The sequence below is a fragment of the Macaca fascicularis genome, chromosome 11 (assembly GCF_037993035.2).
Source record: "Macaca fascicularis isolate 582-1 chromosome 11, T2T-MFA8v1.1".
In the NCBI taxonomy this organism is placed as follows: Eukaryota; Metazoa; Chordata; class Mammalia; order Primates; family Cercopithecidae; genus Macaca; species Macaca fascicularis.
In genome coordinates, this window is record NC_088385.1 from 115,351,704 (window position 1) to 115,377,445 (window position 25,742).

The following is a 25,742-nucleotide window of genomic DNA, read 5'->3' on the forward strand; positions in this document are numbered from 1 at the left end:
TCCGGGCCAGCCACCTAGCGTGCCGCAAATCCCCACGCGCGTCGGGTTTCCAGCACCTGCTCCTCCCGTCTGTGGCCTAGGCTCCGCCCCTCCCGCTGCTTATTGGCTGCTACATGAACGGGACAAACGCAAGCGACAACCAATGGGAGTGGCCCACGGCGCGTCTTTCCCGGGGAAGCCGAGGCGGACGCGGGAACCCGGAAATGCGAGGGAAGGACAAGTGGAGAAAGCCAATCCGCCGAGACGAGGGCTGCGGGCGGTTCAATGGCGAGTCGCCGAGGGCGGGGCCAGAGGCCGGCGGAGAAGGAGGACCCGGGAGCCGGCGGCCTCGGAGCTGGGAGCGCGGGGAAGGCGGTTGGGGTTCTGACAGCCGCGCGCGGTGAGAAGGGGGCAAGCCCGAGGGGCTCGAGAGGACGGAGCCGGGAAGGGTGCGGCGGGGCCGCGAGCTCTGGGCGGGGTTCGGGAAGGGGAGGCTCTGCAGTCCTGGAGGGGACTTGGACCGGTCCCCTCTCCTCTCCCGGCCTCAGTTCTCCTTTTCTTGGGAAGTGTGGGGGAGAGATTCGCGCCTCCTGGAACGCATTCCTTCCCCGCACACACCCCTGGCACCGGCGAACTGCCCCTTGCCTGTACCGCCCCGTCCAGGAGCCTGTCCCCTCGGGAAGCCCGCCCAGACCCCTGGACCCGCGCAGCACTCCAGGCGCACCCGTTAAAGCTCATCGCAAGCCATTTCTCATGTTCTGTGGCAAAGGGCCAGGCTCCACATAAGACTCCGAACCCCCGATCCATCAGTCATTCCCGGGTCAGTACCAGCCCAGAGCAGGTGCACAGGCCCTGCTTAGTAATAAGGTAGAAGTTGAGACCCGGGGACCGGGCTCAGAGGCCCTGGTGTTTCCTTCCGGATGCCTCTGTTTACCTCTTGTGGGCCTTCTGGAATTTAACTTATGCTCTCTGTGCCTTGGTTTCCCTTGTCTGTAAAATAGAGCTAGGGGTAGCTCTTCTTTCATAGGGTGGCATGAGGGTGAAATGAGGCAATGTGTGGCCAGTACACAGCTCAGCACCTAGCACACCATAGTTGCTTAATAAGTGCTTATTGTTAGCATAGTGTTTGCATACCTGGCCCCCCTCCACTTCCACTGCCAGCCCCAAGTACATACAAGCCCTGTTGTCACTGAGGCCAAGCACTGTGGCCCACAGCCTGAGTTCCTTTCGAGATGCTCGAACTGCTCCTCCTCCTGGTGGGGTCCCTTCTGGACAGGCCAGAAACGGAAGGCCAGAGAGGGGAAGGGCACTGTGGGAGCTGTGGCTGAATATCAAGGTGAGGGCAATAAATGAGGCCACCCAACAGTTGTGCTTATCAAAGATTGGGTGTCAGAAGTGCTGTGGCTGATCTGCATGTGTGCCTGTCAGTCATTTGTGTCCCAAATGTTTGACATATGTCCACAAATCCAGTGTCTGTAGTCAGAAGCCACAGGGATGTATGGAAAGGGGGAACACGTTAGAGCCATGGGGTTCCTGAGTTCCAGGTCCTAAGGCTGTCACTTGCTCCCGGCGAGACTTTGGGCAAGGGACTTCACCTCTCTGAACCTCAGTTCCCTCACCTGGAGAGTGGGATGAAAACATCAGCTCAAGTTGAAGACTATGACCCATGGGAGGCCTTTGTTGCTTAGCACAGGGCCTGGATTACAGCAAGTGCTCAATAATTGTTGGACCACAGCAGTGTTATTTTCACAGTCACACTGCTCAGGAGGTGGCACCAGTCCTTCTAGGCTGGTCCCTCCTCTAGTGAGATCCACTCCTTGACTTGCCCCCACCCCGTCTCTCTAGTGAGCTAAAAGAGGAAGTCTCCAAACCCATCTTCCTGGCTGAAGTCACGCCGTGTCCTGAACGTGTCTATTTCTCCTGTGACTCTTGGCTCCTTGCAGATCCTGCTGTGTCTCAGCTGCCTGTGGACATGCGCAAAGGGCCCTCTCCTGAGTCCAGATGATGCTCATGCCGATGGCTTCAGTGATGGCGGTGACTGAACCGAAATGGGTCTCAGTCTGGGGCCGCTTCCTCTGGGTGACGCTGCTGAGCATGGTGCTGGGGTCCCTGCTGGCCCTGCTGCTGCCACTGGGGGCTGTGGAAGAGCAGTGCTTGGCTGTGCTCAAAGGCTTCTACCTGCTCAGGAGCAAACTGGACAGGGCGCAGCATGCCGCCGCCAAGTGCAGCAGCCCATCCACGGAGCTCAGCATCACCTCCAGGGGCGTGACGCTGCTGGTGGCCAAGACCAAGGCCTCTCCAGGTAAGAGAGACTGGCTGTCTTCCTCAATGTTTGTTAACTAAGCAGACAGACATAGAATGTGTGCCATGTCCTGTGTGCAGGGCATCGGGGTATTGTGAACAAGTCAGCCCTGAGCTCCTAGTATAGACAAGATGACGTGACTGAGACAGTGTCACAAGTGTGGTGATGGGGAAGCACAAAGGGCTGTAGGAGCATACCAGGAAGGCTCCCTAGAGGAAGTGACACCTGAGCTGGGACCCAGTTGTTAAGTAGGAGTCATCCAAGGAGAAGGGCATCCAAGGAAAAGGACTCCAGGCAGAGACCAGAGGTTAGCTGTCATAACTGACATAACTGTCATAAGAGAGCCTGGGGGCATTCGAGGAACTAAAGGAAGTTGAATGTGTGGAGCTGATCCTCAGGTGGCCGAGAGGGGCCAGGACAGGAAGGCTATGGCTAGAGCAGGCTCCCCACCTCCACCAGTTCTCTGTAGTGGGGACTGAATGTGCATTGTCAGATGATGGTGGCATCCCTGGCCTCTCCCCATGAGATGCCTGTAGCACCCCTACCACCACCCCAATTATGACAACTAACCAGGTCTCCAGACATCACCAAATGTCCCCTGGGGCGCACAATCAAACCACTGGGTTAAAAGAGTGAAAGAACAGTCCTGCCATGGTAAAGCCCCCAGGGTCTAGGAAGAGTGGGGAGTTGTTAACACCTTTGGGCCCCTGCAGGCCCAAAGGTGTGTCACCAGCACAGGACGAGCTGGAGATGTAGGAGAGGGCCTACATTGGGAGCTGTGGCCAATGGGAAAGGTCCAGCACAGAGGGTCCAGGCAGAGTAAATGCCCAGAACTTTCTATGTCCAAAAGGCAGGAGGCTAGGAAGCCAAGGAGGTGCCTCCCTGAATACAGAGTGTGGCTCTGGGGACACACGGATAGTGACTGGCATACCACCACACGGCTGGGGGATCAGTGGTACTGGGCACGTAGAGTACACACGATGTGGCTGGAAGAAGCCCCCCAAGGCCCAAGGCCAGGGACCCAGGCTGGTCATCATGGTTTTCCATGGAGACCAGCACAGGTGACAGCCCTCCTCAATGTCCTCTGCCCCCTATTCTCCCTCACATCGCTTCTTTGGCTCTCTTCCAGCAGGTAAGTTGGAAGCCAGAGCCGCCCTGAACCAGGCCCTGGAGATGAAGCGCCAGGGCAAGCGGGAAAAAGCCCAAAAGCTCTTCATGCATGCCCTCAAGATGGATCCGGACTTCGTGGACGCACTCACCGAGTTTGGCATCTTCTCAGAAGAAGACAAGGACATCATCCAGGCGGACTATTTGTACACCAGAGCATTGACCATCTCGCCCTACCATGAGAAAGCGCTGGTCAGCCGTGATCGGACGCTCCCACTCGTGGAGGAGATCGATCAGAGGTATTTCAGCATCATCGACAGCAAAGTGAAGAAGATCATGTCCATCCCCAAGGGGAACTCGGCTCTGCGCAGGGTCATGGAGGAGACCTACTACCATCACATCTACCACACAGTGGCCATCGAGGGCAATACCCTCACCCTCTCAGAAATCAGGCACATCCTGGAGACCCGCTACGCCGTGCCCGGGAAGAGCCTGGAGGAGCAGAACGAGGTCATCGGCATGCACGCGGCCATGAAGTACATCAACACAACCCTGGTTTCGCGCATCGGCTCCGTCACCATCAGCGACGTGCTGGAGATCCACAGGCGGGTGCTGGGCTACGTGGACCCCGTGGAAGCTGGCAGGTTTCGGACGACACAGGTCCTGGTCGGACACCACATCCCTCCCCATCCGCAGGATGTGGAAAAGCAGATGCAGGAGTTTGTACAGTGGCTCAACTCTGAGGATGCCATGAACCTGCACCCGGTGGAGTTTGCAGCCTTAGCCCATTATAAACTCGTTTACATCCACCCTTTCATTGACGGCAACGGGAGGACCTCCCGCCTGCTCATGAACCTCATCCTCATGCAGGCGGGCTACCCGCCCATCACCATCCGCAAGGAGCAGCGGTCTGAGTACTACCACGTGCTGGAAGCTGCCAACGAGGGCGATGTGAGGCCTTTCATTCGCTTCATCGCCAAGTGTACTGAGACCACCCTGGACACCCTGCTTTTTGCCACAACTGAGTACTCGGTGGCACTGCCAGAAGCCCAGCCCAACCACTCTGGGTTCAAGGAGACGCTTCCTGTGAAGCCCTCACCCTAGAAATCCTTCCTCAGTGACAAAGGATGTCCTGAGGTTCGGGGGAAAAAAAAGAAACAGCATTTCTAGAAACCTAGTCACTTTCCAAAGCAAAAGGAGAAACATTCTTTACCTCCAAATGTTTAGTTTAAAAAAACAAGAAAACACTTAAGTTATGAAACCTTGTCTCTAAAATAACTTATAATTCAAGCAAGCTATTTATTTTCTTCTTTGGAGCAAGCTAGTCAGTGTTGTGTGGTGTCTGCTGTGTCTTGCTGGTGGCTGTACTTTAGGGGCAACAGTGCCACCATGTGATCAGAACACAGGTTCTGGAGCAGAATTTGCACTAAGGGGGAGGAGTGGCCAGATGTGGGACAGGGCCCAGAGCCACTGATATAACGCCTCCAAGTACTTCTCTGAAACGGGCTGAGAGGTTCTGTGACTGCAACTGGGAAGTCAGACCCAAGTCGCAGCTGAGAGAAATGGTTGAAAGCTCACTTTCTTGAGGTTTAGATTAGTGGTGACTAACTTCCAAGCAAACTTCATAGAAGAGAAAATGAATGCTGACATTCCTTACCTCCAGGAACTTTTTGAGCCATAGTTTGCAAACTTTAGTGCCAGCGGCTGTTTTTTTCCATGTTGAGACTATTTTTCTAATTAAGAATAGGGGGTAGCCATAAAGAGCTGTATGTTGGAGGGGGAAACATGGGGGGTGGGCAGTTTGGTTTTGTGTATTGGCGTTTCTCTCACACTTCATTTGTAGTAACTCAGGCCAGATGTTTTCGTCTAAAAGTTCTCTGGGCTTGTCATTCCACCTGTATCATGCTGCCAGCCAGGTGTTATGCTAGTAGGCATCTGCCCTCACCCTTCTGCCTGAGTTTTCTGTAGGTAGATGTTAACCTGAGAAAACAAGTGCCACATGGACACCAAATAAGCATTTTTGATAATGAATTAGAGCACCAGTTTCTACTGAATGGAGCAAAAACCTTCAGCCATGGCCAGGCTGCATCCCTCTGGTCCTGGAGTTTCATCTACTTACTGCCTGGACCCCCACCTTCCACGGCCTTTGCACTGTCCCATGTCCCGTCCCCCATGGGGAGGCAGAAGAGATTGCCTCAGAGTGGCCTTATTTTTTTCGCAACTTGTGAAATGATGCAGTGCTCTATGTAATATGGCCGAGTCTCCAAGCGCTCCAATGGAAGTAGAATCTTCTCTTTCAATCATATGGCACAGCTGCCAATATGACTGCTGCTATTTAGAGTCAGAGTGGTGGAAGTCACTGGGTCCCTTTCCTAGTGACGGAGCCCGTGATGTCTAACACTGTACTGCACTTTGTCAGCATGTCAGTGATGGCGAATACGCAGTGTTGTCTGATTTGGGAATTCCATTCCTGACAGTAATGAGGCCACTGCTCTAATGTCGTTTATACAGTTATTCAGTTGTATAAATAGCACATTGAGTAGTTTTTGAAAGGTTAAGAAAAATAAGTGAAAAGATATATGAAATGGCTCCAAATAATAATTATTCAAACCTCTATAAAATATGTTTTCATACTCTTATGCTGCCAGAGGTACTTCTTAAACTCTTCTCATCTTGGTTTTATAAGCACACCAAGGAGGTCTGACAGATATGTTTGCTTCTACTATAGAGCAAGAGAATTTGCACTTTAGCTATATGTGAAGGATATTATTTTAACAAATTCCTGATTCTAATAAAGTTATTTTATTACATGAATGCCTGAGATTTTGCTGTCTTATTTGGGAGATGTTCCCATCTGTCATAAGGGCAATGGGGGTATTCTGACCTTCGGCCCTATTCATAATACTGTTCTGGGAGAGCAACAGATCCAAGATGGTGATTTCCATGGGCAAGCGAGCCAGAAGTTGGATAAACCGCCTACCTAGGTGGATAAGGACAAATTACTGATTTTTTTTTTTTTTTACTAAGACTCAATTAACTGGAGTAGTTTTTCATGTTTCTATTTACCATCAGGTCTGGATTTTCTGCAGAAAACACAAACCCACTCATGTGCTCCTGGAAATCCATTTCTAGAACAGTCAACACCCCGAACCTAAATTGGGTTCTGCTCAAGCCCGAAAAGGTTTGCCCCTGTAACAAGCCTGGGTTGACATCTGCAAGTATGACATTAAGGTCAGAATACTGGCTGCAGGCAAGAAAGCCAAACCGTTAATGTGAAGCAGCGAAAAGTAAGGCCACACTCACCCATAGTGATGTTCACGGCTCTTCACGTGTCAGGTCCCCAACCATGAGGGCTCCCTCTGAGCTACCCAAATCATCTCACCAGCTGAACAGCCTTCCAAACAGCATCACAGAGAACACTGCAGGAAGAACACGTGGGACAGCAAAGGTTCTTGCTGCTGTCAACAGCCAGCGCTTGAATTTAATTCAGAAGTCTAGTAAAAAGTTTGTTTTGTGTAAAAAAGAGACGGAGGGGAACTTACATTTTAAAAGATGTAAGAGGCTTACGAACCAATAATTTACAGGGAGGAGAGCTGATATTTATAGGAAGGTGGAAATTTGAGTGGACAGTTGACATTAAGGGATTACCACTAATGTTTCTAGGAGTGAAGGCCTTTCAGTCCTGAGACACCTGCCACAACATTACTGGACGAGCACAATGACATCTGGAACATGCCTCAATATAACAGAAGGTGGAAGGGAGACAGACATAAAGGAAAAGGGGCTGGGAGTTGAGGAATGCTGGAAGCTGAATGGTAGGCACACAGGAGTTTATTTTACTGTTCTGTCTACTTTTTAATCGGTTATATTAAAAAATGTTAAGTTAAAAAAATATAGAAAAGCCCGACTGATGCACAAAAACTTACTTACACAACAGATAAATGAGGAGTTGATTCCTATGACATACACAAGGATTCCCTGACATCTTTCTCCAGAGTGTCTTAATAAAGTAAGCTTCCCCTACTGAACTGGCAATGCTGTTTTCAAAGCAATAAATATTTGATAAAGATGTGAGGTAAAAAAGCTCAAAAGCTCCAGTGTCAAACTGCTATAAACTGAATTGTATAAAAACTGAAGACACATCACAGCTGAAATAATTTAAATCAAAGTGACAATGGGATTTGACTTACAGAAGCTCTATTTACACATCTATTAGGTAAAGCAAGGTACACCCACTTCAAAACACATCTGTATGTGAATGCACATCTGAGTACCATTCAGCAAGAAGTTTTGAAGAGAACTTCAGTTTAATAAAGCTAAATGGGGAGAATTGAAGTTTGCATTTGACATGGTATTAAACAAAACCAAAGGGCTGAACTCATGTTTAGACAACACAGGTCACTAGTCACTAGGCAAAGAAAACAGTCCACAGCAGGTGGCACAAATAATTCCTATACAAAACAAATGTTGCAAATATTCTGCTTTTAGGAAACATGAAATAATGGCTGACATGTCATTTACAAATACATAATATAAAAATGCACAGCCCCCTTGAACAAAAATCCAGTAAATGTTTTATAGATGACTTCCCTCAGACCCACCCCCGTAATAGGCCATTCTGGTGAATTACTAGCATCTGCCATTTCATCTTTTAAAATTAAAAGAATGACGGGCACATGTGCTGTGCAGTGTAGAAGAGAAGTGTCATACAAAAAGGGGCCGGAGCTGGCCAGAAACATTTGGACAACTGCATCTCAAAAACCGTGTTCTTGTTTCGCTTCTGTGCCTCAGTCTTTAAGATACAAACGTATCTTGGGACACCACATCCTGGGCCCAGGGAGCCTGCAGAGTGGTCACTTTTCTGCCACTGCCCTCAATATGAGGGAGCACTGAAAGGCTCTTGACTTAGAACCCCTTCCCCCTTTCTGTCTAAAGCAGAGGAGCCATCTGTGGTTGCGAGCGGGCAGCACACCAGGCCTGTCCATCCCCAGTGCACCGCGGGGTGGTGGGAGGTCCGCCGGGCCAGAGTGAAGTAAGGCATTTCCTGTCTCCCAGAGTCCCGTTCACTTTCTCAGAAACAGCTTGGCAAAATCAGCATTGGACATCTTGGGTGCCTCGGTGGCCGCTGAGGCGGCAACTGCAGGAGCCGCGGCAGGGCCATTCTCGGCCTGAGGAGCTGCAGCACTTGGGCGCTGCAGGGCACGAGGCAGTAGAGACAGCTGCGTCCTTCCCTTCCCCCTCCTAGAAAAGCAAACACTGAATGGACCTTTTGAAGCAACAATTTGTGGCCCCTCATTTATTTGTAAAAATAAGCCAAGATAGTTTTAAATATAACCAGAAGCTAAAAGGGGGAAAAGAAAAAGGATGAGATAATCCCTGCCTCCTTAATTCTGGCTGTTAAGTAAAAACTGCTTCGACAGACTTGGCCTTGTTCAGTTTTGGCAAAGATCAACCCTGAGCACCAGTCGCACTCAGAGGGGATCAGTGTGACTATCACCTCTCAGACCTCGCCAGTCACCCGGCAATTCTGCTATCTCCTCCTCATCCCTAGCAGGCAAAAAGCACAGCTTATGTGGATCATATAGCTAGGGCTGTAGACTGGCACACACGTGGGTATAAGATTTCGTTTTAAACATAGCTCCAACTGGCAAAGGGGACTTGAAAATAATCACTGCCTTTAGTTTTGTCTGAAATAAATGACAAGTGTAAATTGGCCAGTACCAGGCAGAGGTCACTGCCTAGGCTTGCATCCTGCTCTGGACGCCTTGCTCCAGTGGAACCACAGTGATTACCACAAGGAACAGCACGTCTTGGCTTTTCTGTCCTAACAGGAAGCTAATTCATGCCGGGTTAATCCCCCCATGGTCCATGAACTGGTGCCAGCCAGGACGAAGTTTGCACTAGTCTACCATGCAAGCACTTACGCTCCGTATGTCTGCGGCAAAAGCATGGGGCCACCTGGTGCCTTCCTGGTCTCCGGCTTCTCTGGAACCTTCCTCTGAGGAGGGTTGCTGATTGCCACTTTGATGACGTTCTCTTTGATAGTCATGCCGTCCATCTTCATCACAGCCTGCGACGCCTGGGATTCATTTTCATACTCCACATAGGCCAGGCCCTGGAAGAGGCAAGATTCAGAACCAAGTCAGATCCCACAGACCAGGGACGTAACCTCCTCCCACAGGGCAGGCACTGGGCTTCCTCCCTGAGACCAGCAGACCAGGCCACAGCAAATGACCAACCAACAGGTTACCTTCCCCACCACTGCATCCTCTGTCTACAGGCTTATTTCCCCACCCTACTCTCCTTCCCAACTGCTGCTACGCACTGTAACTTCAGATAACCCTTCCAAGTTCAGTACACCTTGTATGTGCTGCAGAAGTAGAAAGAAAGAAGGAAACAGACAGATGGACCAGTATAAATCCAGCAAATAAACCAAGAGGTGGATGGGACACAGGGCCAGCAGCCCAGGTGCCCAGGTGAGCCCTTGTGTTTCTGTGCCTTCACCCACTCCCTCATTTCATCCTCTTTTTCTCTCCATTAACCTGGATAAAGGGGAGGGAGAGTGGGCGGTGGGTAGACAGTAACAAAACCACTTACTACACAAAATGGGGCACAAAAGGACTTAGGAGGAGACTGAGCGTGCAAGAAGGAAGGACAGTAGAAGAGGCACTGCAATGGAGGGACTCAAGGGGCCTGGCTGGAGGCCCCAGGGAAAGAGAGGCCTGGGACAGAGGGAAGAGGCTACAGGAGGGTGCCCACCCCAAAGCCCATGTGCTGCTGGTCACAGGGCTTCCCCCAAGCCCCACAGCCAGGGGCCATAGTGTGGTGAATTCATGATCATCTATTTCCAACTGCTTTATTCTTTTTAGCACAATTAACTACAAACAAGTTAATCTGACTCCAAATGTAAGTAGAGCTAAGTGTGCAGATCTTTCTGTGAAATTAACTTTTGTTTCTCAGCAGACAAACTAGGAATCCATTCTAGAGGCTAAATCATCTTTGAACAGAGACAGACAGGAAGCTTGCCCAAGCCTTGAAGACAAGGCACGATCTGCTCTGACTCTGACCTTTGGTTTGCCAGCCCGGTTGGTGACCAGCCTGAGGTCCTTCACGGTGCCATGAGCCTTACAGATTTCTTCTAGTTCTTCTTTAGTACAGGAGAAAGGCAGGCCTGAGATGAACAGCTTGTGTTTCTCTAGGGAAGTGCTGTACCTGAACACCTATAGGAAGAAGGAAGACAGAGAAAAACCATGATTCGAGGCATGACCCAGCTCACCTGACTCCTCTGACACCAGCCTTGTCCCCAGGAGCAGCCCAGCCAGGCAGACTAGAGCCAAGCCATGCTCTGAAACTTCTTAACGGGGCCACTGGGGTGAGTCACTTAACCTCTCCAGGCCTCCATGTCTTCCTCTGTAAAACGGCAAGAATAAAAGTGGCCATTCACAGAGTCTGATGAGGAGTCAATGAGGTGACACACATAAAGCATTCAGCACAGTCCCTTGTCATGACTAAGCACCCAGCAAGAAGGAGCCATGCCATGAGTCAGACCTCAGTCAGCCGGCTCAGGACGGACCTTGGCTCACAAGGAAGTTTACATCCAAACACAGCATAAAACTTCCATGTCTACCCTAAATATCACTGCTGCAGGAAGAAAGTGCCTGTCTAAAGCAACCATAGAGGAAAGGTATTCTTTTTTCCATAAACCTACCTTAAAATCGGGGTTTTTGCTCTTATCCACACAGGGGGAAACAAACATTGGCCTCCCTTCTACACTTTTCCGGTCCATCTCCAGTGCCTGAAGGGCTGATTTCTCCTCTTTAAACTCCACGTAGCAGTAGCCTCGGAAATCCCCGCGATTGCTGAAGATGGGTCTGATCTGGACCACCTCCCCACAGGCCTCGAAGAGTGGCCTGAGCTTCACGTCCGGCTCCTGCATGCTGTAGGGCAGGTTGCTGACAAAGACGGTGATGCTGTCCTTGCTGCTGTCGTGCAGCACCTTAGGCATGTCCCTCTTCAGGGAGGCTGCCTTCTCCTTCTGCTTCGAAGGGGGTTCCACGTCTACAGTGGCACATTTCCCAGCGGGCCCTGCTGCTACTTCTACGTTTTGTGTTTCTCCAGCTTCAGGGATGCTGTTCTCGACCCTTCTGCGTTTGGAAGGCTGCTCTACAGGTTTTCAAAACAAAAGTAGCCATGGTTAACTGTTACTTCTCTTCAGGGAGCCTGAACAGAGGTGTGAAGTCCAAGCGCTGTGACAGCTGCCTGTGACACTCTCCCTCGCCAGACTCGGTGGGGCAAGCATCACCCCTGAGAAGTCTTTTGTGACCCACCTGACCTGTCCCACAACTTTCTGTGCCCCAGTTACACTCCGGTAAGTGGGCTCAATCAAGTGGAAGTAACAACATAAATCCCCACTGTCCACTCTTAAATTATACAAAAGGCAAATTATACAAAAGGCCAGTGGGTATCAAAGTTCAGAAGGCAAATTCCAGGGCCCCTCTCCTATAAAGCCCAGGTCAACAGGGGTGGGATAGGACAGGAGAATCTGCACTGGAAAAGCACCCTAGTGACTGATGCCCGTGCCCCAGGGAGCACATTAGGAAAAGCACTACAAAGGGGCTATGGTTTCTAAAACACTTTCAATAAGGTCTTGTGTCCTTAAGAGAGCTTAACCACAATCTTCTACTGCAGTCTGTCCTCACCACTGCCTCCACAGGGCCAGGACTGAAGTTCAACAGACATCAGCCTCCGGCAAACAGACCTCCCCATCAGTTCACCCACTGACTTTACAATGCAATGTAAGCCCTGCACACTGCTACTGTATTCAAGAGTGTCCCTGGGCTGGGTCCAGCTGACTGGCCCACCTACCACTGCAGACTCCTCAACCACTGCCCCATCCCTCTCCCATGCATCTGGATTCAAACCCAATTATCTGCTGCTCACAGAGAATGCCAGGCTGTGCTGTGCCTTCAGGCTGTGCTAACATTGGCTCCCTGTCTAGCTCAGCCCTTCCCTTCTTGCTGCCAGACAGTCACTCGGTCTTCCCCCTGGATGCCGCATCTCTTCCCCACAGTCTTCCTAGTATGAAGCTGACCCACTAGTGCCTTCTTTGGCCTCCACCAGTATTAACAACTCCATCTCCCACAGTCCTGATCGCATGCCATGCCCTGATCAAACGACACTGCGGTCACACATCACATTTGCCTTACTCTGCTAAACTGTGAGGCCAGAGGAGCAATGAGCCACCCTCAGTCATTTAGGGCAGCCCAAACAAGGTGTGCAAGCAAGGTCAACTCAACGATGGATGACTCCATTCCCAGTTCTCTCTGGCTCACACATCTGTACTAAGAAAGTGTACAGAGAGTCCTTTCATGTCCAGAGACAATTCTTTTTTTTTTTTTTTTTTGAGGCAGTGTCTTGCTCTGTCTCCCAGGCTGGAGTGCAACAGCATGATCTCAGCTCATTGCAACCTCCACCTCCCAGACTCAAGTGATTCTCCTACCTCGGCCTCCCGAGTAGCTGGGAAAACAGGCGCCCACCACCACGGCCAGCTAATTTTTGTATTTTTAGTAGAGGCAGGTTTTCACCATGTTGGCCAGGTTGGTCTTGAACCCCTGACCTCAGGTGATCTGCCCACCTCAGCCTCCCAAAGTACTGGGATTACAGGCGTGAGCTACCACGCCCAGCCACCAGAGACAATTCTTTACCTTGACTGACTCTCTGAAATAAGTATGACCCAGAGCTGCCCGTCCCTGAAATTACAAGGGTGAAAGAAACACTGCTGGAAAATTCCACTAAGTCAGAACCATTAAAAGCAGGGCCAAGGCCGGGTGTAGTATCTCATGCCTATAATACCAGCACTTTGGGAGGCCAAGGCGGGAGGATCACTTAAGGTCAAGAGTTCCACACCAGCCTGGCTAACATTGTGAAACCCCATCTCTACTAAAATACAAAAATTAGCTGGGTGTGGTGGCGGGCGAACTGTAATCCCAGCTACTTGAGAGGCTGAGGGAGGAGAATCGCTTGAACCCAGGAGGCAGAGGTTGCAGTGAGCCGAGATCATGCAATTGCACTCCAGCCTCGACAGAGCAAGATCTTCTCCTGCACTCCGAGATCATGCAACTGCATTCCAGCCTCAACAGAGCGAGACTCCCTCTCAAAAAGAAGAAAAAAAAAAAAAAAGCAGGGCCAAGCTTGGCAGGTCTGTGCAGGGTAGGGGCTGCAGCAATGGTGCGGGATGCTAGAGCCTGAATGGAAGGAAGAAGACGAGCAGACATGGGGCAGTGGCAGGGACCCAGCCTAGATCTGGAAGCCTGAGTGAAGGAGGCAAGGGTGTCCATGCAGAGCCGTGCCTGACCCCAGGTGTGGGAGACCAAACAGGGTGGGGATGGCACCCGTGAGAAGGGGAGGCAGGGACAGGAATTTGATTACATACCTACAGGGGCTGGGTGGAATAAGTGAGGACACTGAGGATAAAGGCAGCCAAGTTTCTCAAGGTTAGAAAAGGGCGTGACATGGCTGGGCGCGGTGGCTCACACCTGTAATCCCAGCACTTTGGGAGTCCAAGGCGGGTGGATCACTTGAGGCGACAAGTTCAAGACCAGCCTGGCCAACATGGCAGAACCCCATCTCTACTAAAAATACAAAAAATTAGCCAAGTGTGATGGTGCGTGCCTGTAATCCCAGCTACTTGGGAGGCTGAGGCACAAGAATCACTTGAACCCAGAAGGCGGAGGTTGAAGTGAGCCAAGATCACCCCATTGCACTCCAGCCTGGGCAACAAAGCGAGACTCTGTCTCAAAAATAAATGAATAAATAAATTTTAAAAAGAGAGAGAAAGGCGTTGCAAGTATGAAAGGGAACCCTGTGGTGTTAGACTGGAACTGGAGGTACTGGTGTGAAATCATGATTTTCAGCATACACAAATAGTTACAGAAGTAAATACGGACATAAATATGTCTGTGTACACATGCACGCACATGCGCGCGCACACACACACACTCTCCCTACCCTCGACCACTCAGGCCTAGGAACAATACCCAATAGCAGTGAGCACAACCAGCACCTCCTAAATACCACTCATCACTCAAAGGAACCTTGGAGAAATGATGGATTCCAGGACTGAGTTATGGAAAGTACAAGATGACCCTTGGGTATTGTGCGCCAGAAGGTGAGGAAATGATCAAAGAACAAGGGGACAGGTCAAAGGGACACAGAAGCCTGTGTGATGGAACTCTTGCTAGCCAAACCTGGGATAAGTAGAGCATCAACATAAATAATTATCAAAAGGGTTGTCGCCAGCAGTGGAACAAAGCGAATCACAGTCCACCTGATGGGACTCAATGAGCAGGCCACAGGAGCGCTTGTGCACTATTCCTGCCCGAGATGCATGAGCGGAATCCAATCCCTAGAGAGCATCAGACACACCCAGGCTGAGGGACACAACACAGCAACTGGCCTGTCCCCTTCCAAGAGTGCAGGTCATCAGAGTAAAAAACAGCTGAGGAGTGCTCCAGACGGAAGGAGATCCAGGAGACAAGACAGCTAAACACAACAGTGCATCCTGAACCGGATCCTTTCACTACAAAGGACATTATCAGGACAAATGGGAGCCCATGGCTGGGGTCTGAGGATTAGATGGGAGTAGCGGTCACTGCTAACCCCGGCTCTGATGGCTGCATTCTAGTCATGGAGAAGAGGGCCCTTGTTTGTAAGACATACACCCTAACAGTGATCAAAGGGTGATGGGTATCAAGCTGGTAACGTATTCTCAAATGGTACAGGGAAGAAAGTTCTTCGTACTGTTTTCGCAACTTCTCTAACTTTGATACGTTTCAAAACACAATTTCTCAAGAGCTCCTTACCTTCTTCATCATCGCCCCACTCTTTCTCATCGTCCTCATCTGCTCCGCGCTTCTCTGGGCCTCTGGTCTTTTTCTTCTTTTTCAACGCTTTCTTCTCGGCCCGGGCTCTTTTCCGTTGTTCAGCCTTTTCTTCTTCTTGCTGCACGAGGGCTGCTTCCTTCTCTGCAGCCTAGAAAAGTGGGAAGATGATGCATCGCTGGATGTGGCAGTTACATTCACTGTACTGATTTGTCATGAAAGGGGAGAGGGAGTGGAAGTTCATTACTAAATGAAAAGCAGAGATCTGGAGAAAAATGTGGACAGGCTCACAGCTGTTCCACACCAGAGCTCATTCAGGTTCTTTGGAATTCTGGATCTGATGTCTCTGTTAATATTAGCAATTTCCTCACCCTAATCATTACTCATCAAAAGGAAGGGAAAAAAAATCCATAAAACTGGCTGGGGGCAGTGGTTCACACCTGTAATCCCAGCACTTTGGGAGGCCGAGGTGGGTGGATCACGAGGTCAGGAGATTGAGACCATCCTGGCTAACATTGTGAAACCCCGTCTCCACTAAAAAAATACAAAAAAAATCAGCCAGGTGTGGTGGCCGGAGCCTGTAGTCCCAGTTACTCAGGAGGCTGAGGCAGGAGAATGGCATGAACCCGGGAGGCGGAGCTTGCAGTGAGCCAAGATGTGCCACTGATCTCCAGCCTGGTGACAGAGCGAGACTCCGTATCAAAAAACAAAAAAAAAAATCCATAAAACTAAAGCCCCAAATAAGTTGCGGGTGTTCATGTTCCACTCACTAGGCTAAGTGAGGCTCTTCTTTATTCTTTTTCATCAATTCTACTAAATTTTAGAGTCAAAATTCCCTCACTACATGAAACAAGTACTTAATATTGGGGCTGAAGTTTTAGAACAATCTGAAAAGACAGGTTTAAGCATTGATCTAAATATTTTATAATTAATACTGAGTAAAAGACACTTAGGAAAATGTAAAATGTCTTGACAAGAAACATCCATACCAAACCGAGCCAAAATAGCTACCAGAGGTGCCAAAGACTTCAAACAAACATTGTCATTACCTTCATTCTCTGCTCATTGACACGAGCTAATCGGGTTTCAGTTTTCTGAACAGCTGTATCCCAATCTTCTAAAGAACCTTGAAAGAAAGAGAAGCAAAACTTTCACTCTTTAGGATTCTGAAGGATACAATCACATAAATTTTTCTTAATTTCTCTATACCTCCAGAAGAGATCTCTCCCATCAAATAATAAGAAAATGTAATCCATGTAGCACTGAAGTTCAGAATTCAAATAGTCCTTCTAAGTGGGTTTAAAATGTCCCTTCCCTTTCAGGAGAGACTTGAAAACCAGAATATGATCTATTAAGGGCTCTAGAAGGCAAAGAATATGAAAACGTTCTAATGCAAAAAGTACATTTATATTAAGACGGAAGAATTTTAAGAGCTACTCAAATGTTGAGGCATTTATTTCTTATTTTTTGGTGGTCTCTGATTCCCAGTTCTGAGGGGTCCATACCCAAAATCCAGACCAATACCCACAGATAAGTTCATATTATTTTTCTATCTGAAGGCTCTGAAATTTAACAAGGGATGCAAAGAACACACTGAGCCATTTGCCTCTCCAAGGTCCTCTGTTGGACAGACGTTGTACTAGAGCACAGTGGCTCTCAAAGGAGGGATCCTGCCCATCAAGAGACATTTGGCAATGTTAACAGACATTTCTGGTTGTCATGTTTGGTTGCAGTGAGGAAGTTGCTACTGGCATTTCAGGGCTAGAAGCCAGGGATGCTGCTAAACATCGAACACACAGTCCCCCCAACAAAGAATTAGAACTCTGTGCTACAGTGACATCACAGAGTCCTCCTGGTAGCTGCAGAATTTGAGAAGAGCTGCAGGAGGACTCATTTTCAGGACACTTGTGACAGTCTAATCATAGGGCACCACTTAAGGGGTGGCAGCGTAAACACAGTCTGTCGCCAGACTGTAACCAGATGCTCCTACTTGAGACCAAACAGCAAATGGGTTAGGCTCCAAGCCAGAAGAAAGCCGGGGGTCCCACCTTCTGTCCTCTCCATGGTGAGTAACACTTCACAGACGTGCTCTGGGTAGTCACTGGTGCACTGGACAGCCCGGTGCAGGGCCTTCCGGCAGTGCTGGGTGTCACCATGCGCTCTAAGGCAGAAAACAAAAAGTTGCTGCCACCAGGACACAAAGTGGAAGGCACTCAAAGGGAGAGGCCGTCTTCTCCCAGGTAGAAACTCACTCTTCAGTAACTCTAGCTTCTGAGAAGACCTTAGCTTTCAGATCTATCCACCATGCTTTCTCCTTCCACAGTCTCTACAGTCACCTACTAAGGATTTCCCTGAAGCACTCTCTCCCTCAGCCATGCAGGGGCTACTGGAAAGCGTACCCGAGAACGTGATCTGCAACCACCATTCTGCCTTTACAGCATTCACATGTGCGGCACATGGCGGGGGAGTCCAACAGCTCTCTGTAACCTGATACAGTCCCCAGGGAAATTTTACTATGGAGTCCTACTGAGGGGAGAGTCATGAATCCAGGGAAGTGTCAAATTTCATACCCAGAGTCAAATCTTTTTTTTTTTTTTTTTTGAGACAGAGTCTCGCTCTTGTCACCCAGGTGGGAGTGCAATGGCACGATCTTGGCTCACTCCAATCTCTGCCTCCCAGGTTTGGGCAATTCTCCTGCTTCAGCCTCCCAAGTAGCTGGGATTACAGGTGCCCACCACTACACTCAGCTAATTTTTGTATTTTTAATAGAGACATGGTTTCACCAGGCTGGCCAGGCTGGTCGCCAACAGATCTTTTTTATACACTGCTAATCACAACAGCTACACAACAATTCTGTTAATCATAACTGTTATGAAATAGTGTATTCATATGTTTTTAAAACATTTTAAATATACATAATTATATATACATATTATGATACTCAGAAAAAAGTTCAGAGCACTGGTTCTCAAAGTAGGATCCATGTACCCCTGAGGCTCTCCCAGAGCGTCTCAGGGGGCCTGCAAAGTCAAAACTCCTTTTATAAATAATAATACCAAGACATTACTGGACTTTTTCACTGTGTTGACATCTTCAAGACAGTGCACAAGTAATGGTGGCCCTTAGCACAAATCAAGGCAGCAGAAATCCTTTTAATGCACTGTGTGATGAAATACTAAGTACACTTAAAGCCCTTCTCATACTGAAGTACAACGGTTATTGCAAAAAAAAAAAAAAACATATTACCGTTTGAGTTGCAAGCTGATCAAGTCACTTTTTTCAAGGACACCATTTTTACTTGAAAGAAAACTTGAGTGACAAACCACGGTCAGTTACTCAGACCTGGGTATTTGGCAGACATTTTTGAAAATTTACAAAGTGAGGCTGCCACTCTGGGGAAAACCACTGACAGTATTTGTTGTATGTGATAGAATTCAAGCTTTCAAGTGAAAATTAGAATTTTGGAAAACTTGTATCTGCCACCACAAGTCTGACAGCTTCCTACTTAAAATACTTTTCTACTAAGATCAGTACAGATATGAACAAATACGATTTTTTAATACTATAGAAGAAAATACGTCAACATTTGAAAGAGCTGCATGATTTAGTGAATTGGGATTTTTCCAAATAATGTCGTAGAATTATGGCATCGTGTAAAAGATAAAATAGATAAATGGGTATTACTCTAACAGAATCTGTCAATATGGTTTTAGATTCCACATGCAACACTGAAGTTTTGCTAGAATATGTATGAAAGAATACCCACAATTATCTGAAAATGCTTCTAAAATACCTTTCTTTTCTAACCTCTTATCACACTCTTCAATGAAAACAACAGATCACAACAGACAGAATCGGTAACAGACATGAGAATTTAGCTGTCTTCTACTAGGCCAGGCTAAATATATCTGCAAAAATAGAAAACAATGCCACTTTTCTCATTGTATTATTTTGGAATCTGAAAAACAGTCACTGTTCAAAAAAGTTATTAATGTTAAATAATTTGTTATATTTAAATGAATGAAAATGTTTTTTACATTTCTCAATTTATAAATTATAAATATCAATAGATATAACTCACATACATAAAAGTGTTTTGGGATCCTCCAATTTTAAGAGTGGAAAACGGATCCTGAGACCAAAAAAATTGTGAACTGCTGATCTAGGGGAATATTCAACAAGCTTTAACAGTGGTTTTCTCTGGGGTGGGATTATAAGAAACTGTCACTTTTAGCCAGATACGGTGGCTCACGCCTGTAATTCCTACACTTTGGGAGGCCGAGGTGGGAGGATCACTTGAGGTCAGCATGACCAACATCGTGAAACTGTCTCTTCTAAAAAAAAAAAAAATAATACAAAAATTAGCCAGGTGTGGTGGTGCACACCTGTAATCCTAGCTACTCAAGAGGCTGAGGCAGAAGAACAGCTTAAACCCAGGAGGCGAGGTTGCAGCTGAGACTGAGCCACTGCACTTCAGCCTGGGTGAGAGTGTGACTCCCCACCTGCCCCCAAAAAAGAAAAGAAACGGCCGCTTTCTATCACATATTTTTGTAAACATTCTGACTAATATGGGCACACAGTGTTTTTTAAATAGGGAAAAAACATTCAAAAAAACCCCCAGCAATGTAGCAATGTTATGCAATGAACAATGTTCAAGACAGACTGAAAAGTTGGTCACATTCTTTATGTTTTCCCCATGTTACAAATATTGTTAGGCATAACTTATTTCATTCAAACAGTTTTAAAGGCTTGTAACACATGTATGCTTTAATTGCATTTTCATTACAAAAAAATTTAAACATAGAAAAGTCTCAAAGAATGGGTCATGGTTATGACTGGGTCAGTAATTTTGAGTTTTTTTTCTCTTAGCTTTTTAGTATTTTCTACTTTTCTATAAAAGCAAATATAAAAAATAAATAGCTCCAAAAGATCAAATAAAATATCATGCCCAAAAATCAAAACAAAAACAAATTAAAAGAAACGCACAGCTATAAGAGTTCCAGGCACAAAATACGATAAAAATTAAAAATGTACCCACTACTGAAAGAGACAGAATGAAAGGCAGCCCAGTTCTAAGGAGCTAGTCCAAGCTGGTAGGAGTCAGCCAGGAGTGAAGACGGGTGCACAGCTGACAAGCACTGCCTCCCTCCCCACCCCGAGATCAGTTACCTTTCCAGGTTGTAATACTCTAGCCACATGTTGGCGTACTTGGCGTTTCCTCTGGTCATGATGCTATCCCAGAGTTCCCGAGCTTTCTGCATGTTATTGCACAGTCGAGCCTAAAGTGCATCAGCAGGCTGTTAGGACACCTGAACCCTATGATGTCAACACCCATCATACAACATACTTCCAACAGACACACATAAAAAGCACCCCACAACTATTACTGTTACAGATGTCCCTGGGAATTCCCCAGGCCTCCCTCCAGTGGTAAACGGCCCAGCCCAAACACTTGAGCCTCTCTGCAGCCACAAGCTAATCTGCCTATGTTTCCTGGGAACTGAGAGAGACAGCACGCGGTACTTACGCGACAGTACTGGATAGTCATTTGTTTTTTATTTTTATCAAGCTTAACTACAAGTGTTTGAGAGACAATATTTTTTTTTAAAAAAAGGCTGCTCTAGTATTAAATGCACACTCTGCTACTAATGCTTATAAACTGTGACTTGGGCAACCTGTAATTCTCAGTTTTCTTATCTTTAAAATGGTTAAGAAATAAGTATCCCATATAGAAACTACCTGACAAATGTTAGTTTCTTCTATCTGACGCTCCCTCAGAGGAGAAAACATGATTAGAATTATTACAATCCTACCTGCTGATCAAGGCAGGTTCCGTGTCTTACTGACCTTGGAGCCCCTGACCCAGTAATGACATTCAAATGATCATATCCTCTAATTACTTGCCAAATAATCTGTCTTCTACATTATATAGAAGCCTTACTAGCACAGGAATTCTTATTCCCACAGCACCTAGTACAGTGCTAACAAATAGTACACGCTCACTGTGCTCTCACAAATGAAGCAAAGAGGCACAGACGGAAGTAAACGAGTGAATACCTAGCATTTAAACATTTACTGCACAACTTGTAGCTGGGAGCTAGTATTTTCACCAACATTATTTACAAATATGTGTCAAGCTAGGTAAATAACATGAATCCTTGTAGAGCCTAGACCATTACTTAGGTAAATAACACAAATCCTTATAGAGCTTAGCCCATTATTTGGGATTCTGACTCAATTTTAATTAAGGTTTAATAGGATGCTATTCAACAATGGTGGGTGAAAGTGGTAGATTTGTCAAAAACATTTACCTCAATCCTAGCCCAGTTCTGCATAATCACACAGCTTGGATCACCACTTTCATTGAAACCTTCAAACACAGAATTAGTAAAATTAGAAAGGAACTTGGAGACAAATAGCCTCTAGCTGGAAAGGTACATCAACCAGGAAATAGTACAGACCAGGAAATACAACTGGGCAAAACCACAGGCTGGGGCATACTTACGCTCTTCCACCTCCTGCTTCAGATACTCCAAGGCACGAGTAAAGGCGGCCCTCAACTCCTCCAGCTCTTTACTGGAGTCTAGTGGAAAGTACAAAAAAAGGCTTTAGGAAACCACATAGCCTGGCTTTGTTTGTTTTGTTTTTTATCCTATGCTGAAACTGCCCAGAGACCCATTATGTACCTGGCATCATGCAAGGGACACAGAAATAAAATTGCCAATTCCTGCCCTCATCACATAGTCAGGGAGAAAGAAATTAGAACACAGTAGAGTATGGACAGCACGGTGAAAAAGGTGAACACAGAGTGCTGTGTGGGGGGAGTCTCCCCCAGCTGGGGTGACACAGGCAAACAGAAGAATGGCTAAAGGCTACCTGTATGAGGTGACAGCTGACATGAGTGTGCAAGTACAAGTTAGGGGTTTTCTGGCTGTTTTGGGGGGGGACATGAAGGGGCAGAGGATCCCACAGAGGTACAAACATTTTTCTAAAACACAGCAGTCTTATTTCAAGAAGTATTTAGGATAAATAAAAAGACCAGAAAAGAGAAATGAGAGCTAAGACTAAAGAGGCTGGCAGAGCCAGTATAAACCATTACTCTCTTGCTTTACAATCCACAGCATGACTTGTTAAGATAGAAATCACTAGGATTTCTGGGGGAAAAAGTCACCAATGCCTAGTCTACATCATTTGCCCAATCACAATGTTATCTGGGGAACTGGGACATCTCGCCAAAAGTTGTGTTAAGAACATGTTCAGCTCTGAAGTGAAAAACATGTGCTTAAATACCTTGTTTGAAATCAACCCTTCTCCTCAGGTAATCAAGGTATGCCTGCCAAATCTCCACATAATCAGTGGCCTGGATGAAGCCAGCATTCAAAGCTTTCTCGAAGGTTACTGGAGTTGGAGAAAAAGTCAGGATTTGTTACCAATTCAAATGGAAGCTAATATAAAGTTACTGCATTCTACTGACTATAAAACACTACATGGGCCGGGCGCGGTGGCTCAAGCCTGTAATCCCAGCACTTTGGGAGGCCGAGACGGGCGGATCACGAGGTCAGGAGTTCGAGACCATCCTGGCTAACACGGTGAAACCCCGTCTCTACTAAAAAATACAAAAAACTAGCCGGGCGAGGTGGCGGGCGCCTGTAGTCCCGGCTACTCGGGAGGCTGAGGCAGGAGAATGGCGTAAAAACCCGGGAGGCAGAGCTTGCAGTGAGCTGAGATCCGGCCACTGCACTCCAGCCTGGGCGACACAGCGAGACTCCGTCTCAAAAAAAAAAAAAAAAAACACTACATGACTTTAAAGACTAATAGATGCAACAGGATGAAATGAGCTAGACAGGAATGTTGAAGAGAGAGAAAAGACTACAACTTCTTAGAAAATGCAATGAATATTAGCATGTTAAAAAGCTCAAAGAAGCCACAAATATAACCAGTTCATCTCTCAGAGCCCTTTTTGTCACTACACTCCATATCCCAAACAAAACCCCAGGCAACACTGATGTAATGACTTTGTCACCGCTCTCTGTTTCTCACTTGGGACAAATAGCTTAGAAGTTCTCCCACAAAAACATCCGCACCAGAAATTACTTGATGATCAACTCCATGTCTCTCCATGGCCAAGAGGTACCGACTCCATAAGGCAACTGTCCAGGGGCAGTTTCTAACAGCACGGTTATGTACAGATAAAACCAAATCCTTTACTTTCAGTTGCCGATCCTATGATAAAGAATTCCAGAATCAGGAAATTAAACTTTATTAAGAATTCACCATCAACAAGACATTGCCAGCACAACCAAGTGATGAAAGAAATATCCTTATAAACGTCTCTTGTGACCGGGTTTCCTCACAAAAAAAAAAAAAATTCACTAGGGGGAGTGGAGGAAAAGGACAGAAGCAACTTATAGGTTAAAAGAGCCTTAAGAGACGTCAGCCAACCCTACTGGATAGACCTCATTTGGATCCTTTTATACATATACACTGAAATATTTTATATACACATATTGAAATATTTACCAATGAAATATCATTTCTGGATTTGCTTCAAAGTAACACATAAGGGGCAAGTAGGTGAGACTACAGATCAAAGTAAACTAAAGCTATAATTGTTAATAATTATTGAAGCTGGGTGAGGGGTACAGGAAGTTTCATTTTACTTATCTGTCTACTTTTATATGTTTACATTTTTTCCATAATACAAAGTTAAAAGAAAAATATCAATTTGTTTTAAGTCCTCAACACAGACTATATGCTAATTTTACTTACAGTTAGTGACCATTTTAAAATAACCTGAAACACTAAAACTTCCTAAACGAGTTGGCAAAGAGGAGAAAAAGTGGATGGAGGAAAAGCAAGAGCAGGGCCATATGCAACAAACTCCTGGCACTCTAAGTAGATTATAAATTGGCAAAAATAAAATGAAATTAGAACAGTGATCTTACTAGGTACTGACTGTAACGGATCCATAAGTCTGGGACAAGGCAGTTCTCGACCAGGGCGCGCTCAAAGATCAACTGAATGCGAGCAGGATCGCCAATTTTCATCTCAAAATCGATATATGCTTGATATTCTGACAGCCTTGGTGCCTCTGCCTGCAACTAGAGTACAGGAAAATTGTATTAAAGTTGAATTGAGTTACTGGCAGGAAGCACAACACATCTGCAAATAAAATAAATTTTGGCAAAACTGGCTACAGTAACTACGAATCGCCAAATCCTCACTCTCAGAACCACTCCACTATGGCCTCCACAACTTCTTGAGCAGAACAAGAGTCTTCTCATCTGGTCCAAAGTGCCAGTTCATGGCAGTCATAACAAAGGCTCCATAAACCCTTTTCTAAATCCATTCCTAGACCACAGGGAATTTAAGTGGCCCATCAATCGTGAACTGAGTGAAAGAGCAACACAACACCTTTGCCAGTGACCACTGTTAACCACCCTTCCAAACCAGAAGTCATGTTCTTGGGCTACTGAGTCGAGTTAATACAACCAAACTGGAAAATTGTGGTGCCTGATGCTATTCAAGTTTCTTATTCCAAATATCAGTTCCTGGAAGAATGTAGGTAAATGCAGAAAATGGAGGCAGCTGTGCTGAATGTTTAATGATCCAAAGACATACGATCAAATTCTTTTTAGAAAAAAATCTTATTCGACATGTTTTCTCTTCAGGCATATTTTGCTGATGGCCATGACATAATGGAATGATTGGAGTTTTGAGAAGAACAGGTACATGCAAATCATTTACACATGAAAAAGAAAGGAAGGAGTAGTGCAGAAGAGTAAGAAAACACGCAGGCTCCGTAATCAGAAAGGGGATGTTTCACAGCCTCCATTTCTAGTAACGAGAAAGAATTAGTTACCCAGACACACTGTACCATTCAAAACAACTAAAACTACTAAATTAAATATAGTATTTTCTTAAAATTCATCAACAAACTGGCAAAGAAACAAGAAATTCTAAGGACTAAGGACAAAATCTAAATGAGGGTGGCAAGCTAAGTAAATGTTAACCTTTTGCTGGCTTGACATACATTAAGAATTTGATCTTCACAATTCTATTGTTGGCAAAGAAAGATAGAAAAAACAGTCAAAAAGCCCAAAAAACCTCAAGCCAGTCCACACATGGACCTACTGCAATGAAATTAGAGGACAGTAAACCAAATCAATGAGATCTTAAAAGCAGTCAGAGAAAAAACAGTGACTACCTCTGAAGAAGATTTATACAAACCGCTGACTTCTGAACAGCAACAACAGACATCAGAAGACAGAAAGATACAATCAATTGCTGAGAACACACTGTCTGTCCAGAACTCTTTTGTTGTTGTTGTTGGTCTAGAATTCTATAGCCTAAGAAAATAATTTTCAAGAAGGGAAGTAAAGACCTTTCTGAACAGAGAAAATCTGTTACCAGCAAATCGCCCTCACAGGGGACTCTAAAGGTCACGTGTTGAAGACACTGGACAAATTTATAAT

General features: G+C 46.5%; 2 protein-coding genes across 10 annotated transcripts in view; one reads left to right on the plus strand and one right to left on the minus strand.

Moving 5' to 3' along the window:
• The first annotated feature begins 296 nt into the window (after window positions 1-296).
• Window positions 297-6,202, plus strand: FICD (FIC domain protein adenylyltransferase). Of its 5 annotated transcripts, none has more exons than XM_045365871.2 (4): window positions 297-379; window positions 528-799; window positions 1,923-2,281; window positions 3,411-6,202. In XM_045365871.2, exons 3-4 carry the CDS (start codon window positions 1,981-1,983, stop codon window positions 4,490-4,492), a joined length of 1,383 nt encoding a protein of 460 aa, XP_045221806.2. In that variant the 5' UTR covers window positions 297-379; window positions 528-799; window positions 1,923-1,980; the 3' UTR covers window positions 4,493-6,202. The 5 variants fall into 5 exon arrangements, with proteins under 5 accessions (XP_045221806.2, XP_045221807.2, XP_005572199.3 ...); XM_045365872.2 differs by having other exon boundaries at window positions 643-799; XM_005572142.5 differs by having other exon boundaries at window positions 297-1,315.
• Window positions 6,203-7,201: 999 nt separating this feature from the next.
• Window positions 7,202-25,742, minus strand: part of SART3 (spliceosome associated factor 3, U4/U6 recycling protein) — a 36,355-nt gene continuing 17,814 nt past the window's right edge. For 3 of the 5 annotated variants that reach the window (XM_005572145.5, XM_005572144.5, XM_074007706.1), the window contains 13 exons: window positions 24,213-24,368; window positions 23,352-23,490; window positions 22,558-22,665; window positions 21,773-21,850; window positions 21,579-21,637; window positions 20,437-20,546; window positions 17,316-17,428; window positions 16,317-16,393; window positions 15,250-15,418; window positions 11,097-11,551; window positions 10,456-10,608; window positions 9,313-9,503; window positions 7,202-8,629 (listed from right to left, as the gene is read on the minus strand). In XM_005572145.5, the coding sequence (XP_005572202.1) occupies window positions 8,452-8,629; window positions 9,313-9,503; window positions 10,456-10,608; window positions 11,097-11,551; window positions 15,250-15,418; window positions 16,317-16,393; window positions 17,316-17,428; window positions 20,437-20,546; window positions 21,579-21,637; window positions 21,773-21,850; window positions 22,558-22,665; window positions 23,352-23,490; window positions 24,213-24,368 (1,986 nt within the window). In that variant the 3' untranslated portion in view covers window positions 7,202-8,451. The remainder of the gene's footprint in view (window positions 8,630-9,312; window positions 9,504-10,455; window positions 10,609-11,096; window positions 11,552-15,249; window positions 15,419-16,316; window positions 16,394-17,315; window positions 17,429-20,436; window positions 20,547-21,578; window positions 21,638-21,772; window positions 21,851-22,557; window positions 22,666-23,351; window positions 23,491-24,212; window positions 24,369-25,742) is intronic. The other 2 variants (XM_015431496.4, XM_065524753.2) reach the window with 1 other exon arrangement.

What these genes read in the sequence shown, in the direction of transcription:
- FICD (XM_005572142.5), top strand. Translation starts at nt 1,981, where the DNA reads ATGATGCTCATGCCGATGGCTTCAGTGATGGCGGTGACTGAACCGAAA. An exon ending in CAAGACCAAGGCCTCTCCAG is followed by an intron (nt 2,282 to 3,410) that starts GTAAGAGAGACT and finishes GCTCTCTTCCAG; the next exon opens with CAGGTAAGTTGGAAGCCAGA.